Source organism: Scedosporium apiospermum, assembly GCF_000732125.1.
Source record: "Scedosporium apiospermum strain IHEM 14462 chromosome Unknown SEQ_SAPIO_0044, whole genome shotgun sequence".
Lineage (NCBI taxonomy): Eukaryota > Fungi > Ascomycota > Sordariomycetes > Microascales > Microascaceae > Scedosporium > Scedosporium apiospermum.
In genome coordinates this window covers 1024265-1041953 of record NW_015971745.1, presented here as the reverse complement: position 1 = coordinate 1041953, position 17689 = coordinate 1024265, and the positions used below count along the sequence as shown (strand labels likewise).

At 54.0% G+C, this 17689-nt stretch overlaps 4 protein-coding genes and 1 pseudogene across 4 annotated transcripts; 2 read left to right on the top strand and 3 right to left on the bottom strand.

Moving 5' to 3' along the window:
• Positions 1 to 744: 744 nt before the first annotated feature.
• Positions 745 to 3438, bottom strand: SAPIO_CDS1126 (uncharacterized protein; the record flags this gene model as incomplete). The annotated part of the gene is made up of 3 exons (XM_016784479.1): positions 745 to 947; positions 1036 to 2964; positions 3207 to 3438. 3 exons carry the CDS (start codon positions 3436 to 3438, stop codon positions 745 to 747), a joined length of 2364 nt encoding a protein of 787 aa, XP_016646034.1.
• Positions 3439 to 4760: 1322 nt separating this feature from the next.
• On the top strand, positions 4761 to 6035 carry SAPIO_CDS1125 (annotated as a pseudogene; the record flags this gene model as incomplete).
• A 534-nt stretch (positions 6036 to 6569) lies between these two features.
• SAPIO_CDS1124 (uncharacterized protein) lies at positions 6570 to 8108 on the bottom strand (the record flags this gene model as incomplete). Its single annotated transcript, XM_016784478.1, has 3 exons — positions 6570 to 6627; positions 6703 to 7493; positions 7578 to 8108. 3 exons carry the CDS (start codon positions 8106 to 8108, stop codon positions 6570 to 6572), a joined length of 1380 nt encoding a protein of 459 aa, XP_016646033.1.
• A 1288-nt stretch (positions 8109 to 9396) lies between these two features.
• On the top strand, positions 9397 to 10961 carry SAPIO_CDS1123 (Uncharacterized protein; the record flags this gene model as incomplete). Its single annotated transcript, XM_016784477.1, has 2 exons — positions 9397 to 9936; positions 10002 to 10961. 2 exons carry the CDS (start codon positions 9397 to 9399, stop codon positions 10959 to 10961), a joined length of 1500 nt encoding a protein of 499 aa, XP_016646032.1.
• Positions 10962 to 11875: 914 nt separating this feature from the next.
• SAPIO_CDS1122 (Inositol polyphosphate kinase) lies at positions 11876 to 16237 on the bottom strand (the record flags this gene model as incomplete). The annotated part of the gene is made up of 2 exons (XM_016784476.1): positions 11876 to 13760; positions 13896 to 16237. 2 exons carry the CDS (start codon positions 16235 to 16237, stop codon positions 11876 to 11878), a joined length of 4227 nt encoding a protein of 1408 aa, XP_016646031.1.
• Between the last annotated feature and the right edge of the window lie 1452 nt (positions 16238 to 17689).

Below are 17689 nucleotides of genomic sequence, written 5' to 3'. Positions count from 1 at the left end.
ATTCCACGAGAAGCCGCCGATGTTTGTTTCTTTGTTGAATGCATCTAGCACTCCATACATATTAGTTCGACTAATGGTCAGATAATGGGCCCCGGATGGTTGGCGCGACGCGAACATGAAAGATACCAAGACCCCAATTGCATAGCATTTTGTTTTGTTTTTTCAATCTTTTTTCTTCCCCCGATTTTCTTTTCTTTCTCCTTTTTCGTCCTCGCACTTGCATTGAAAACTTTTGCCCATGCCCCCGTTCTTCCCTCTCCCATTTGCAAGCCTATATAAAAAGAAGGCCCAGGACTGGATTTGGCCCTCTGTTGATTTGCCCGCATACATGTATATACGTCATTACCGTTTGGTGGTCGTTGTGGTTCTCGTGGGAGGTAATCATGGAATGGTGCAAGGGTAAATAATTGAGGGAGGAAGGCATCATGTCACAGCCAATTAGAGGTTTCTTGTTCTACGGATAGGCATGTCCATGGGGAGGTGGGTTTATATCACAGGAAGCTCGAAATACCGAGTATGGGGAGGTTCGCATGTAGAGAATTAGATCCTCTAAAGGGACAATTATCATTGAGTCATTTCATTTCTTCGTACTCGTAACTATTCTGGGTGGGGTATAATAATATCCTATCGTGGATATGGTATGTGAACCATCGAAAGCAAGGTGGAATGGAACGGAGTCGGACGAAATAATTCCAGGAGACATACGACGAGCCTATCTTAGCAAGGGCGCTCTTTCTACGCCTATCAACCCTTCGCCAACCATTCCTTCCACGACACCTCGGGCCCATCCAAAGCCGTGGATGACCCCCGAAAGCCCCCGAGGTCTAGGATAGGAACCATGGAAGGCCGGCCGTGAGCGCACTGGAAAGGAAAAGCGCAGTCCGCCAGCTTGGCGATGAGAGTCTCGCACTGCTCGTTTGTGAGGGAGTCGTTGAACATTATTGCACCTTTGAATTCTTGGTTAGCAAAGCAGAAAAAAAAAAAAAAAAGAAAAAAAGAAAGGGGGGGGGAGAGAGAAGGGGAGTGAGAACATACTTCTACAGGCTCTGGAATTCAACAAGTCCATGATCCCGCGCGGACACGACCCAAACATGGAAACCCATTCGTTCTGACCCTCGGCCCCGGCCCTCCGATGCGTCGGAGGTGGTGGAGGCGGGCGATCGTCCAGCTTCCAGATTTCGGCGCGGAGTAAATCGATGAGGAGGCGCGGTTCCTGGCGGCACCGTTCGATGATGCCGGGTGGTAGACTGAGGACGGTGATCTTGGCTTGGGGATCCGCCCCGGCGGTGGCGGACAGGTCGACGTTGTAGAGGATCCCCCAGTAGGACAGGTGCCTCTGGAAGCGCAGGAGGAGCTTGCCCTCGCGGCGGGGGACCTCGAATTGGATCGGGGAGGGGAGGGGGTCTGTGTTCGCGGTGGTGCGCTGCGAGGGCGGGGAGGAGAAGTAGGTGCTTGTGAGGGCTTCGAGACGGATGCGTTCGTCGGCGGCGTGTTGGTCTATAAGCAGGAGAATCGAGGAGGAAGAGGGTGAGGAGGAGGAGGGTATTCGGGCGAGGATGAACTTTTTGTCGACCTGGGATATGACCTGGGCCTTCTTTAGGCTATCCCTGGAAACGTGGCTTTGGACGGGGAGGGATGGGAGCCCGGGGCCGCAGGTAGCTTGGCTTGGTTTGGTTCCGGTGGGATCGTCTTCGTTGTAGGACCGGGGAATGGGTGGTTCGGTGGGTCCGAAGACGGGGTTTTTCCAGTTTTTGAGGATTTTGTCCATCCAGTCACTGGACTCACTATCCTGATCCTGGATATTCTCCCTATTCGTCCTTGAACCAGCGATATTGTCGGATAATCGTTCCGCAGTCGCGGCATCGGGAAATGGGGCCCGAAGAAAGTGTCCGGATTTGGCCAAGAGCGGAGCACTCGAAAAGGGAGCACCGTTCTCCTCACGTTTTTTGGTCGCATGGACCCGGGGAGCGGTCGGCTTACCTAGCGGCTTTCCTGACTTAACTCGGCTCCAGCCGTCAAACGGGGAAGGCGACGCAATGCGATTTGTAGGCGCCGGCCTTTTTCTCGAGTTCCTTGTTGGCGCCGCGCTCAGGTGTGAGCGGCTAGCAGATGGGAGGGGGGTGTCTTCACGATCCTGACGAGACCCCGGACCGTCAAAGGAGACGGGGTGGCCTTGACGAGGGTTGAAATGATGTTTCTTGAGGAACTCGTAGGAGGCAAGTTTGAGCACATGAATAACCGACTCGATGCCGACACTATGATTAATGAAATTATCAATAGTGGAACGCGCTATGCTGGATACGGTGTCGAAGTACGTCTGGAAGAAGAACATGGGGAACCGGTCGACGCTCCGCTTCGGCTTCTGGCTCGCAGCGACGCTGCTCTTTGACTCTGGCCGTTTCAAAGTATCGTTTTCGTCCGGTTCATCGGCTAATAGTGCAAAGGATGAATCCGCAAAGACTCGGTTCACTTCGTAGAGAACGCTGGTCACAAGTTCGCTGGGGATGGGCAAGACGCCGAGGGAGATGAACTGCGCCTGTCGAGAGGCGACGGGATTCAGGGAGATCCATCCCCGGACGGACAAGCCTCCCCACGACGCGCTCACTTGGTCCCAGGAACCGGAGTCGGTAACGTCGGCTAGGCCAGCTTGGGTTAGGCAGCGCGAAACCCTAGAGACCATATCCATGTCGGTACCGCTGGATCCCGGAGGAGCCCTCGTGCTAGGTACCTGTGGAGGACGAAAGCGCACTTCGAGGCCGGAACCGAGCTCCTTGATATATACTGAGACGGGGCTGTGCCATGCGAGAAGTAACCCAACAACGTCCCTCAGCAACCGACGCCACTCCTTCTCGATAGCCGTGCGGTCTCCTAGAGCGGGTCGCTGCTTGACACGCACAGGCATAGACCCAAATAAGTCGCGTACGGAGACCCGAGTACCATGGCGGAAGGTTAGGAGCCTCTGCTCTGGCCTCGCGGGCGTATTCCGAAACAGCACCGTTGAATTGTGAAAGCTGACGCAGTTATGGGAGTGGTGTTGGTGGTGATGGGAAGTAATGGTTAAGAGTGACAGAGCAGCCACGGCAGCCAAGGTGTCACCATGCGCGCCATGGCATTCAGTTTTACTGTGCAGCTTCGAGGTATCTGCATAATATCCCGCGTGAGCCTACGTACTATCCAAAAAAGAACAAGAAAGCATCAGCACATACGGTGGGGTTTCCCCAAACCACCGTCTAGACGAAACTCCTGGGGTGGAATGCCAACCCCATTATCCTCGACCAGACAGGTGGCTCTGGCGTAGTCGACGGAGACGTTGATGGAGGTGGCGTCCGCGTCGAGTGAGTTCTTCACGAGACCAGAAACCACATCGTTTAGGGAGGTGATGAGGACGGAGAACCTGATCTTTTCGGCGACATGGGCAGGGAGGGGCCGTATCGACATGACCGGCGAAAGGGCCTGGGGATCAACAGATGGGCATTTCTCCTGGCGAGATGTGTATTGGCAGAGAGGATCGCAAGGTCGGCCTTGGGAAGATGATACCGAAGCTTAAGGAGTGAGGCTGAGACGAGAGAGATGAGATTGGGATGAGTATAAATAATTATAGGCAGCACTGAGGCAAGAACTTGTACAAAGGTACAGCCGGCTGCGCTGCGAGTATAAATCGAGGGTCCGAGAATACAACGGCATTGCACAACGGCTCCAGTGTGGGAACAAACGTTGTTGACCAGGAAAGGAATTTCCTGGTGGAACTAGGAAAAACGGTGCCCTACTTGGTGTGAGGTTCGGCAGCTCAGGCCAGCTGGCGGCAGCCAGCCGGGCCGCCAACATCCAGGACCGATGACCTAATCACATCCACATCTTCCCCAGATTCTGGTTGTTCTCATCCAATCAGCTGCCGTCAACTGCCCACACCCGGTCCCGGACATTCTCGGATTTAGGCTTCATGATGTCTCCCGCTCTTCCTTGTCTTCCTTCGCCCTTGTCCAGCACATCTCAGCTCCAAACCACACCTTTTGTTGCCCTGTGCTTTGTCGGGTTTCACTATTCCCCCATCAGCACAATCAGCACAGGCTTGGCTGCTTTATTCCTCTTCAGGATCTTCAAATCACCAGATTTCTTCCATGACATAGCCTCAGTTTTAGCCTGATTCTCATTCCTCAAACAGCAGCAAATTAATTCATACATTCATGCTTCCGCTTCTTTCAGGTCTTTAAGGTCCCCAGCTCATTGCTGCCAGACTGCCTCAGCAGACATCAATGCAATCAATTCTATCCCTCTAGGGACCTCACGCTCGCTAAAAACTCCCACTAAAGCTGCTGTGCATCTCCAGCGCTGCCTAGCCTTGCTGATCACCCGAGAATCATCTGCACACACACAGACTCTGCATCCTCCAGCCTTGACTTTGTGATTTCTTCTCAACACCCAACTCTGGTCTTACCTGTCCCCTTTCTTAGCTCTCCCATTACTACATAGACCTCTAGACTAAACAAAAAGAGGAGCCTCTTTATCTTCGCTGCCGCTACTGTCCGCTTGCATCCCCTCTCTCCCCTCATCGCAGCCTCTCAAGACGACGAGAACTTCGAGTCCTTTCGCGAATGGCTACTGCAGAGGCCATGTTGCCTACTCACGGTATGTTTAGCTTTTGGCCTTTGATTCCTCTTTACTACCATGGCCCTCCTTGTCAAGAAAAACACACCCAAACAAACCTCCACCGCAAGGTGTTCCTCGATCCCATTCAAACAGACCATGACACCCACGTCACCATGTGCCTTCGAATCTATTCCCGGCTAACGCGCAAGCCTACAGACCAGCGCACCGACCGCTCCCCCAGAAGAAGGCCCTTCTCGACATGGGTCAAGAAGCTCACCAACTTTAAAGCCTCGTCCTCTGGCGAAGGCGCCGCCCGACCCGCGTCCAAACTCAACTACTCGATGCGAATGCACGCCAAGCGCCGAACGGGCAAGAAGAACAACCCCTACCCGGAATCCGGCTACGTCGGCAACGGAACCTCGTATCCCGGCCCGCGCCACGAAAGCGTCTACTCGGTATCGACTGGTAGTGGCAGCGAAACCTCTCTCGAGCGCCATCGTTCTATGACGTCCTCCCTCGAGGGACTACCCCCCGCCACGTCGGGTGCTAGATCCGTGGCCCTCACCGTCTCGACCGATCGCGAAACCTCTAGATCTATCGCGGCGCCGTCCCATGGCGCGTCGTCGCTTACGGGAACGACTCGTACTGTAGGGGGAGGCCGACGAGGCGGCGACAGCACATTTTCCTCGCCCGCGGCCTCCGTGCGCTCTCTGACGACGACGCTTACGACTATCCAATCCGCCGCGAACGGCGGCAACGCTAGCAACATACATAACACGCATCACCACTCCCACAACAACACCCAAACCATTACCTTCAACCAACCCTTCCCGACCACCTCCCCCGCCTCCGCCCTCCCCCCGCACATGGCGCAAAACCTCGCCCCGCACCCGACTACCTACACCATGGCGACGGCCAATAACCTCCTCACCGACAACGCATCGATCCTCACCCTCGCGTCCTCGAGCAAGCGCCGTCGCCGCCGCTCCTTCGACACCGACGCGTCCGTGCGCGCCTTAGCCCCTTCCTCTCTCTGGGGCGGAAGCCGCGAGAGTCTGCCCTTGAGCGTCCTGAGCGCTAACATCGAGGCATCTACCATGCCGCCCACTCCGGGCCTTCATCAGAGCGGCTCGAGGGTTACGGCTTCTGCGGCGGAGCGTACGAGTATTTATTCGGCTGTCGGCATTGGTCCAGCGTTGCAGAGCGAGCGGAATAGCATCTATGCTAGGCAGAGCATTGTTGGTGATGGTGCGAGTGTGAGGAGTGGGCTCATCTCGCATGGACGCGCGGAGAGTATTAGCGGTAGCGGGAGCGGAAGTGCGGGCGTTGCGAGCCCACCGTTGGCGAGCCCTAGGGAGGATGCCGAGCAGAGTGGCGCTGCTGAGAAGGAGGGCGAGAAGGCCGATGCTCTTTCTGTGGCTGGAAAGGGATCGGCTGCCGATCCCTAGTAGAGTTGAGGGATGGCGGTCACTGCATGTCGTTTTTTATTCGTCCTTTTCCAGTCTTGTTGCAATGAGTTATGTGTTTACGGTTCTTCCTTTTTCACTTCTGTTTCCTTTTCTTACTGGTTTTACTTGGAGAAGGCGTCGAGAAAAAAAGGGTACAAGGGTATATTTCGCCCTTTCCAGCAACGGAAGAGATGTTTCTGCATTTTCTGGACTTTGGTCTTTCAAAACGACATCCAGTCTAGACGGCACCGTTCGACTCGCTTTCTCGAGGAAAAAAAAAATGTTGCCCTCATTTTACAAGCCCGGATCAAAATCAAGACGACGACCAGCAGGTCACACGCATGAAGACAAGGGCCAAGGGGGGGCGAGAGGGGACTTATTGTATTAGAGATGAACGGTCTTGATGTATTACAGAGCAACTCGGAACAAAGGAAAGGAGGATCGGAGGGTTTTTTTTACATTGGTAGTTTTGTTCTGATACCCGTTTTACAAATTCGAACATGACTCGATATTTACCTCTTTCTATTCCGTTTTTCAGTAGGGGAGTGCCTCGAGATTCAGTCCTTCCACGGAGAGCTTGAAAGAGTCATTCCTAAATAAATGAAAAGCGACATGGTTAGCTTCCAACGTAGATATTGTAAATCCGGACCTCAATGGAGCTACTAACCTCGAGTAACTGCCGGCCGTGTCAAGATCCAGCCTCCCGCGAATACACTCGTCAAAGTCCACACTAGCATAGATAATGCCATCATCATCTTCCCACTGCGGACCAGCAAGCACATCGCCAAACGGCGAGACGATGACCGAACCGCCCCTGCTCAGCCATTCTTGGTTGTCCGCGGGCGGCGCAATATGTCGAGCAAGAGGAGGGGGAGGCGACTGCAGGAACTTGGAAGCGAAAGGAGAAGTTGGAGACTTCGGACCAGGAAGGATGATTTCGTTGCCGTCTTCGCAGATAATCGAGTTCCTTCTGGGAGTCCTCCTCGTCGTCGCAGGGGGACTACCAGCGTGCTTCACCGGGAGCACAATCTCGTTGCCATCCTCATCGAAGATGGAGTTTCGGCGGGGAATAGTGGGAGATCTGGGATGCGGCGATTCGTCGCTCGCGTGGGAAAAGGCGCCAGCTCCATCTGTTACTGCTTGGTGGGCAGTGGCGGCGGTGACAGCTGCGGCGGCGGGTTTCGACGACTCCCTTACAGCCATGTTAGAGCTTACGACGAAACAACGGCCCTCGATTCCGATGGTGCGTATCAGGCTGAGCCATGTCTCGCGCGCATCGGCGGTCGGTGCGAGGTAGAGGTTGACGTTCTGGGCGTAGACGGTTTGGCGAACTAGAGGCATGTAATTCTCCCAGCAGATGACGGCGACGAGATTGATGCGAACACCCCGGATGGTGGTGGTGACAGCCTTAAGGGTTGCGGGAGAGCCTTGGCCCCAGATGAGTCGTTCGGAGCCGGTCTGTCCATAGATATATTAAATCAATTGATATGCTTTCATACGTTGGGGAGAAGAGAATATTCGATTCACAGTGGCAGAACTTACTGGCATCACCTTGCGTCGCTTGCCAATAATGCCCTTATTCGGACATACATAGACAACGGCACAATAAAGACTGCCGCCTGCTCTCTCTACTAACCCAACGACCAGGAAGACGCCCGTTTCCCTCGCGATACGCTCAAGCTCCTCCCTCGCCCCATCGCCTCTTACTTGCTCGTCATGGCTGTGGCCAGGTCCCGCGATGTTCCTCTTCCCACCAATCTCCCTCCTCACCCAGGCATCTCCAGCGCCGGCGCCGGCCTCTCCAACAATATCACCCAGATCTACAGCACTCTTAAAGTACTCGAGATACTCGTTGCGGCCTTCAGCGGTACGACCACCAACCGCAGCGCCGAATGTCGATCCGCGGGGATAGCCACCGAGATAGGCTTCGGGGAGGAGTAGAATGTCGGCCGGCTGCGAGTTGGAAGCGGATGGGGTGGCGGCGCGGCGGGCGATGCTCGCGAGCTGGGCAAGGGTCTCCTTCAGCGTGGGCTGAGTTGCGGGAGAGGCGGTAGCGAGTCGAATGGTTGGCATGATGACGTCAAGTAGTATATGTGGTCCTCTACGATGAAGATGTGATAGGTTTTGCAAAATGTCTTGGGTGTGGGGTATAAGCTGAATTCAAACGAGGAATGAAGGTGCTTCTCTCTGTCATCCGAGGAGACAAGCACTATAAGTAGCTTGTCATGAGATGAGCTGTTTGAACAAACCCGAGGCAGGCAACGCGGGAGGGAGCTAGTGTCATCGAAGCTCGGAGTTTGTTAACCTTGCTTGACCTTTTTACCCCACCACGGACTTGGCTTGCCCGCGATCAGTCGATCCTCTGACAAATGGAAGGTGCTATTGTATGTGGAATGCGAAGCGCCTAAAGGAGAAATGGGAGATATTAAAATGGAAACTTGCTGGGGTTGAGTGGTTTCCAAAATCAGGAGAAACGCATTGCATCAACTCGATGGGTTCGATCTAAGCTCAAGGCGCATCGCCTCTTGCAGAGACAAGAGACTGTGAGTGGAGTGTAACATGGGGAAATTGGGATGCCACTGCCTGCACTGAGCTCGGGTGTACCTGCCTTCCTGGCGAAGGGCGTTGGTGACGGACAAAGTACAGAAGTACTTCAAGTGAAGGAAGGAGCTCTCGCTCCAAAGCTCCTTCCCGACCGCCATCATGGACTAATTATCACGAAGCACGAGTTTAATTGTCACCCGAACAGTCCAGGCTATCAATTGACGACTACAAAAATCCCCAGGCATCGGTAATAGAAGCTAAGCCGTATGGCTCACAGCAGAGGAGCAATTGACTCCACTGCTAAACACTAGGATACCCGAGACAAGCTTAGAGGAAATCGCTTTTGGTTGGGGTCCTTGGCTATGATCCCCATGATCCTTTGGAGGGGTCCAATTTAGGTGGAGCGGGCGGACGCTTCTTACTAGCTTCTCTTGGCCTCTTCCTCTCATTCTCCTCCCAATGACAACACCAAGCAAAACATACGGTCCCATTTAATGCCATTACGAAGTACAAAGGTACATTCCCAACCATAATATTTCGGCCGAGACAGTCACGATGATCGTCAAGTGTGCGTCGGGTCTCGGGCGAGAGCTCAGCCCATCTCGGGCGTCACCGACACATTGATTCCATCACCGACAAAAATGCGCCCGGCGGCCGACGGAAGATAAGGTCGTGACACTGAGGACAAAAATGTCGTGATAGAATCCCATTTTCATCAGAACCGGTCTTTCTCCATCTCATCTCTTTCTAAATCCAACATCCCACCTTACACACTACTTTTCTTTACAAGCAATTTTCTCCATTCGCAACACCCGCAATGCTGCCGTCTCCCAACCCAACCGAGTCCTACTGGACCCGATCCCGGATCCCCCTCCCATCCCCGTCCCCGTCTCCGCCCCGTGCCTCCCCCGCCTCAACAACCATCCTCGTCCTCGGCACCGGCATAACCGCCGCCTCAACCGCCTCCTCCCTCCTCGCCCTAACCCCGTCCACAACCCACCTTGTCGTCCTCGACGCCCGATCCCACTGCGACGGCGCCACGGGTCGCAACGGCGGCCACTGCAAGCTCGTGCCCTACGAGGAGCTCGACAAGCTGTCGAGGCGGTTCGGTGAGGAGAGGGCCGTTGAACTGGTGAGGTTTCAGATGAGGCACTTGGAGTGTTTTAGGGAGGTTTGTCAGGTGCTGGATGAGGGGGTCGATGAAGAGGAGAGGAAGACGGAGTTTAGGGATGTTGAGACGGTGGATGTTTTTCTGGAGAGGGATTTGTTTGAGGAGGCAAAGGGGAAGGTGGAGAGGTTGAGGAGGGTTATGCCTGAGGTGGACGTCCACGTTTGGGAACCTGCTGAAGCAAGAGAGGTAATAACATGTTTTCTTTATAGATTGATATGAGCCCTTTACAACTTCAGCACTAACCTACTTAGCGCTTCGGCCTCAATACGCTCCCGTATGGCGCCATCTCCTACCCAGCCGGCGCCCTCTTCCCCTACCGCCTCGTCACCAATCTCTGGACCTACCTCCTCAAAACCTACCCATCCCGCCTTACCATCCACTCCCATACACCAGCAACTTCCATCTCCCTGTCCTCCTCCCCTTCATCCCCTCCGTTCCTCGTCCACACCTCAACAGCAACAGCCCCCTTCGCAGCCCACCACATCATCCACGCCACAAACGCCTACGCGACCCATCTCCTCCCTAACCTAAAGCCGAACCTAGCCCCCGTAAAAGCCCACATGACTTGCCAAACACCAGGGCCTGCCTTCCCGGCTCCGGACCCGCCCGGGTCGCGGTCCTGGAGCATCATCTACCCCAACGGCTTTGACTACGTGACCCAGCGCCCGGGGCCTCCTTCGCATCTCCTCATCGGCGGCGGGTGGGCCCGTTCGGGACATCAGGGGCGAGACATGGTGGGTTCATCCGCCGACGGCGATATCGATCCCCTCACCGTCGCACATCTGGCTGGCGTGTTCCCCGCCGTGTTTTCTCCCAGTTGGGGCGGCGCTTTGGATTCCGCCTGGTCGGGCATCGTTGCCGTTACGGGCGACGGGCTGCCTTTCGTTGGGCAGTTACCTAGTCCTGTTACTGAACGCGAGCCTAAAGAAGAAGAAGAACCTGACGATGAACGTGGTGCCGTTAAACCTGCTGAATGGATCGCCGCCGGCTACAATGGTGAAGGCATGGTTTACGCCTGGCTCTGCGCAAGTGCGCTCGCTGACCTCGTCGCGGGGAAACAAGATGAGGAACTAGAGCCCAGGCTCGGAGTCCCCGGCGGGAAGCTTGCCAACTGGTTCCCCCATGAGCTATACGTTTCCGAGAGCCGACTTCGACGTGCCGTGCTAAGCTCGGACCCAGCCGAGGCGTTTTCCTCTCCGCTTCCAAGTTGAAAGAGGGCAAGTCGTGACAGATTGTAGATAATTCATTACTCTACACTCATCGGGGAGAGAGAGGATGAGAATAGAACGGAGATAGAAACGCCGGTCTTTTTTTCTATTACCTATTTATCTATCTCCTTATCCCCACGCTTAACACAATACAAGTAAGAATGATCCTGACCACAATCATCCCTTGAGCCAATCTCGTGAACCCCTCAGAACTCCATTGTCATCATCCTTGGCTTCCGTATCCCACAAAAGCCTGGGTAACGAGATAGAAAGCGAGTGAAGAGAAGAAAAATAAATAAAATAAAAATGAAAGAGAGACTTCCGGTTGTCCATTTGATTTCCTCTACACAGGTGTCCATTTTGTGCCTCTTAAGAATGAATAGGGTATGACCGTTGCTCCCACCAAGTTCTAATAGGATCATGAGAAATAACAAAGAAAAGATAGAAGGTACAAAGAAAGAAAAGAAAAAAAGATAGCAATTTCCTTTCTGGCCCGCCAACGCCTTCCAAAATGCCCGAGAAAAGGAGACAAAAAGAAAATAAACGAGAAAAACTAAACCATGGGGTATGTTGGCCATCTTCCTCGAAATGCAGTCATTGGCCGTGATACCTTGTTGTGGACCCGTCGTCCTGTCAATGGTGGCCAAGGAAGCCGCACCATCTTCCACTCCGAACAAATAAGAGAGGTTCCCTCAGAATAAAATTATGGAACAAGAGAAGAGAAGAAAAGAAAAAAAAAAGAAAGAAAGAAAGACGAAACGTCTATATCAACCCAACAAAAGTCATTTATCTTGTTGTTAGTTGAGCCTCGTTCCACAATTCCCATACTCGCTTCACCCCATCTATACTGCCAGAGTGGAGAGCAATACTGACGCGACGCTCAATGGCGATGACGACAGACCCCCTCCACGGTGGCGTCACTCGCTAATGAAGCCCTCCTCTTCTTCGTCGAGAGCCATCGCTTCTCCAAATCTCGTGTGTCTCGGTAGCGGTTCGATACCTAGCTCGGCCCGCGTGTCTCTTTGAATCTTCAGGAAGTACTTCCGCAGACTGGACAGTCCACGAAGGAATCCTCGGTCGGGCTCGTCAGGATATTGCGGCGGACACGGCCTGTCCAGCACACGTGAGGCTGCCGTAATGCTGTTGGCAAAATCGGCAATCTTAAAATCGACCTCACGCTTATTCTTCTTCCTTCGTCTGTGCGCGGACGGCTCCTCTGCATCAGTAGCCGCGTCGGTTGTCGAATCGTCGATGCACGTATCGTAGTCGCTGGCGTCCGTCGAAGTGTCCCCATCGTAAAACATGAGAAGGCTGGCCGCGTAAAACCTGTAGCCTCGTAATCCCTTTACGATCCTCTCAAGCCGGTCAAGTTTCTGCAGGATGGTGGGTATTTGCCGGAGAATACTGTAATAGTCAATTCCGTTGTAGAGGAAGCGTGTAAGGGCCTCTTGGAACTCTGCTCCAGCCTTGAGCCTTCTCCCTTCATACTTGTCACGGAAAATGTATGTCTGGCTCTTTGCATCCCACACCTGGAGGCCGCAAACTCGAACTCCGAGCTCCCTCGACGTCGTCCGCGCGCATTTCCCTTTTTGAGACTCCCGCTTCTTAGGCGTGGCGTCTACGCCATACTGGCGGGTGCCCATCTTGAGATCCATGATGCAAGGGCGTTTCATGCCCGACGTCAGATCCTCGAGCAAAAGGAAATACTCAACACGCGAATCCCTCTGTGTCTGCGCTTCTTTTGGATTGACTGGCCTAGGAATCTTGAACACTGGCGACAGCCCGGAGGGGTGAGTAGAGACGGGCGAGTCCACGTAGTCGCCAGCATCGCCCAGTGCATCCGGCATTACTGTTGACTCCACCGCCTCCGCTGGCGCAAAGACCGCTTCTCCCTCTTCTGCCTGATACGAGCCTTGGTCCGCCTCTTCAAAGTACTGGAGGTCACCTCTCGAATCGCTTCCAACTTGGGGCTTCCTGCGCAATCCACTGCCAGAATATCGACGCTTCCGCTTCTGCGATAAGACCTGGTCAACCAGAGTTTCGGGTTCAGGAGCACTAGTCCCGGTTACGTCCTTAACTTCGTCCTCAGAACCTCGACTGGAAACATCTTTCAGTTCATCCGCCTGGATGCCTTCGTGGCGAAGAGTAGACCGCGCCGGCACTTGAATCGCCGTCGCGAAATCCGAGACGGGACCTTGGGGCTGACCTCGGCTTTCGAAAGTTCCTGGCCATTCATGGGTCTGCAAAATAGAATCCGAAGTCGCGGGCCTCAGAGACGGTTGACTGGAAACACCAGATGGTCTTGGGACTGGGGGCCGTCGATGAGGCCGGCGGTGCTTCTGGATAGCGACCGGCTGCTTCAGGAATGCGTCATTGAACACTTCATTCCGTAATTTTTTGTTAACCGTCGTCGCGCCCCAGCTCTTGGTGCCAATATCAAGGTTCATCCGACTCTGAGTCCGGGCCTTGAACACCCCGTTAGAGCCGAACGTATTTCGGTAACTGGGCGCAGACTCGAAGGCAGAAAACTCAGGCTGAAGTAGGTTCCGCGGAATGATGTGTCTGTTATCGTCAAACGTGACAGTAGGTATTTGAACCGGCGCGTTCGCGAACGACTGACTAACAATCCTACGGTGGCCTGTGGTCCCCGGCTGCGTCTGGCTTTGGCCTTCCTCCTGACCTTTATGCGGGGCATCCTGCGCAAGGCCATTCCTTTCCTGCGCAACGTCATCTCTCTTGGACGTAATCGCGGCCTTGCGTTTCGGCAGCTTGTGGAAAGTAACGTTGAGCACACCAATATATCTATTGAAAGTTAGCAACATTGCCCAAAGCGCATAGTTTCAATGGGAAAGCACATTGGATTGGATCATGCCGAGAGAGATGTATGACAGGGGTACGGCAGCGGAACTCCAATGTGGCTCCGAGGACTAGACATACCTAGGTAGAAACGATAGCAAATCACGGTGATACCGCTCAACAGTCTCATAAAACTCATTTTCCCTATTGTTGAGCTGCTTACAGACGGCTCGCTTAGAAAAGCGCCAGATGGTGGTGTGGCCGCCAACCTGGTGTTTGTACGGAATAAGTTCAATGGCCTCTAGGGGCTGTTTAGGGGCCTGGAAGTTATCGTACGACTGCTCGTCATGAGTAGGCGGTGGAACAACCAAGGCATCCGGACGAATAATACTTTCAGCCTCATCGATCATTTTGATTTCATCGCATACCATGTCCGTGTCTCCTTCTGTAGCTTTGCTAACCTGCCGATGGCTGTAACTCGCCTTTGACGAGGGCGGCGTCGAGGGCGGCGTCCGATCCTCCTCGGGTTCGGGCTCCCCAGCCTTGACGAGCCAAGATTTATAGTCCTGACTTCGTAACTGAGAGCGGGTCGCTGCCGAAGGGCGCGCGAGTATAGCACCGCATTTCTCATCGTCGGTACCCTGTGGGTCTTGATGCGGAAGGAAGAGCGCGGACGAGATCTTTTCCTCTCCCGAGTCGTCGCCGTAATCTTGCTGGTCTCCCATTTCAATACTATCGGTCGAATCCCGACGGCGACCTGACGGTTCGCCTTCCGTCTCGTCATGGAGCGAGGCGTCTATACCACTTGTGAAGGTTACCTGTGAGGCCGAGGCGTCCAATTGGCCGTTAGGCTCTTCGATGGTGGCGGTTCGCCGCGTGTGACGGGCGGACGGGATGGCATTAGAATCAACGAGATCCGCCGGCAAGCTTTCAATCGAGGTGGGAGTGGCGATGGTGAGCCGGCCATCATCGGCAGCTTGAGTAGGTTCTTCGGCGATGATATCCTTGCCTGGGGTTTGAGTAGGACGAGTAGCCGACTTGGCTCTGATCTGGCTCGGCGTCTTAACATCCCTCTTCTTGGCCTTCTCTTCCGGAAGGCCCTCCCTAAAGAAGCCTAAGGTATGGCTTGCCTTGCGACTTCGATTGTTGGGCTCCGCTCTGGACATGGCTTTGGCGACCGATTTTTCAACATGACCGTCCTGCTCGCCATCGATATCACCTGACCCAATTGACCACATCTTCTCGGAGTAACGGGCGTCAGAGATCCGAACGTTGGTGGGGGATTGCCGTTCTTCGGAGACAAGTGACTCTCTCCTGCTTGAGAAGGCCGACATCCGATCGGCGGCACTAGAGGGTTGGGATGCAGGTGCATCTCCCCTGTCAGAGGAATGAGAAAATGACCTTGCTGTCTTTTGGCGTTCAATCTCTCTCATTTCCCTTTCAAACCTATCGATGGGGTTGCCGCCAATGGCGGACAGCATGGAGCCATGGTTGCCCAATATCATGGTATTAGTGGTAGGGTGGGCCTGCAAAGCCTGGGAAGGAGAGGTAGTGAGGTGGTAGGTGTCGGGGATAGGAAAAGTAGAAGTAGTAGGCGAGGGTACGACTTGGCAGGCCGAGGCTGCCATGGTCGTAGACGAAAACGAGTTGGCAGCCTTTGGTGTCACGGCGTCGCCAGCTTCTTGAAACAAGTCATCTTGGTAGTTGCGTGACGGTTGATCAGAGTCTAGGCGAGTAGTTGGGGAAGGTCTAGAGAGGATCGCCGGGTGGTGAGGGAGTGTCAAGGTGGTATCCGGTGTAGTGTGTGTGTTAGTGGAGGCACTGGTAAGAGACGGCTGAGGCGCCGAAGGGTCAGTGGTGGTGGAAGGCGGGGAAGGGCGTTGGGGAGGAATTCCGCGGGCGGTAGCGAGGGCCTGAGTTAGAAGGGACGAGCCAGGCTGCCGATGTAAAAAGGCAGGGGGGCGCGGCCTTTTATTCTGCGGCGGGCCGGCATCTGAGGTAGCTTGAGACCGAAGGTCAGGCATTCCGGAATGGTGGGTGTCAGATTGAGGACTTGGCGAAGCAACAGGGGTGGTTATTTGGGATTGGGTCGGCATGCTGGGATTGAGGTTGGCAGCAAGAGCGGGAGCGTTGTCTCTTGCAGCACTAGGAGAAGAAGATGGCGTGGGAGTGGCACCAGCACTTTGAGGAGCAGGACCTGTGTTGCTGTCGGCGGTAGTGCCCATGGCGGTTGGCGTTGTCAGGGAGGTGGTGGTGACTTGGGTGGTTGCATCATTGACGAGAGCAACGGGCGAGACGGTGTCAGGGTTTGAGGAAGATGGTGGATGGGTCGTTGCATGGCCCTGACGACCGGTGAACTCTGGAGGCGCACCCAGCGAGGGAGAGTCCAGAGAGCATGGCGTGAGAGGAAGGGCTGGCGAAATGCTTGTGCTCAGTGATGCAGCAGAAGCGGCATCCTCGTTGGCAGGGGGCGAGCTTGACATGAGGTGAGCAGCATCTGGCGAATCCGACGGACGTGTGGGTTGAATGATTCGTAGATGGAGGCTGACCGGGGGGCGTGCCGAAAAAAAAAAAAATTGGGTAAAATAAGAAAAAGGGAGAAGTGAGAGGAAGAAAAGAGACTAGGGTTGTATAAGGTATGGGTACGGTTATCGATCAGTACCCTGTAGTGTACCGAGGAGAGGGTAGTTTGTAAGTATGAATTAATAGGGAAGCGGCTGCCGTAGGCCTAGGCTTGGTTTGGAATGAAGGGGAAGTTGAGGGTGGTAAAGGTGTGCAAAAAGTGTGAAGGGTGGGAAGGTGACAGGGCTGAATTAGAAGAGTCCGATTGTTCCAAGTCGGTCCCAAAAGGTAGCGTTTACATGGGAGGTTTGCGGAGAGCAAGTGCATCCGACGTCGATGCTGGTGGAGGAACGCAGGAAGGAGCGGTACGGATACGTACACAGTCTGACTGCAGTGACAGAAGGGGCGCTTGCTGTATACTGAGGTACAGGATGCGTTGTATGCGTAATGCGTGTTATTGGGGCGGGGAGTGCGTGCAGGAGCCAGGCCAAGAAAAGGATTCAATTGCCTAGGTCTGTTCTGAGAGACAACCACCAGACAGCAACCACACCTTGAGGAAGACTCAGGATGTGGGTTTGGTGATATTGGAAAAGGAACCCCGAAATTTGACACAGGCTAGGGCAGATGACGCTTCCGAGGTGAGACACGATTGCGCCCTCGAAACAACACACACGAGATAGGTTAATAGGAAAAAAGATATCCAAGCCCCAAACCGACTTTCTCTAGTCGAGCCCGAGCAGGACCAGATAGATAGAGACTGATAAGACAGCTGATGCGACGCAGAAAACCAAGATCAAATGATAAGGAGACAGGCGGTCTACAGCGTTCCGAGTAAGTAGCCTCGGCGCTCCTGAGCTATAGTTCCGGGTTTAAACAGGGGCCAGACCAGCTCTTCAGGATCATGAAATTTCGACGGACCTTCAGATGTTGCAAGAACGAGAACAGGGGAAAAAAGAAATAAAAGAATACGGGAATTGATCCCGTCCGAATATACCTTTGCAAAAGTAATTCCTGCCTGAGCAAGAGGGAGTAGGAGTACATATACCTAGACCTTAAAATCAGGTGCGGGGCACTGTTATATAGGTAGATTTTTTTGCCTTCTTCGGAATTTCGGGGAGGGGCAGTGGTCGCCGCGCCTGTCCAGTAAATTGTCAAGTCCCAAGACCAACAAGTTGGTTGGCGACGCACAAGCAACATCTGTACATGTGGTGCCAAGACGGCAAATAGGTGCGAGCAGAGTATCCCACACTGTATAAGTACTACTTCACAATGCGAAAAACGAAAAATGGGCAAACAATTGATAGCGGACATTGATGAATCAATAGAAGCAAATTCGATCCGATTCAGGTGGCAGCGCACAGCCAAGCTTCAAA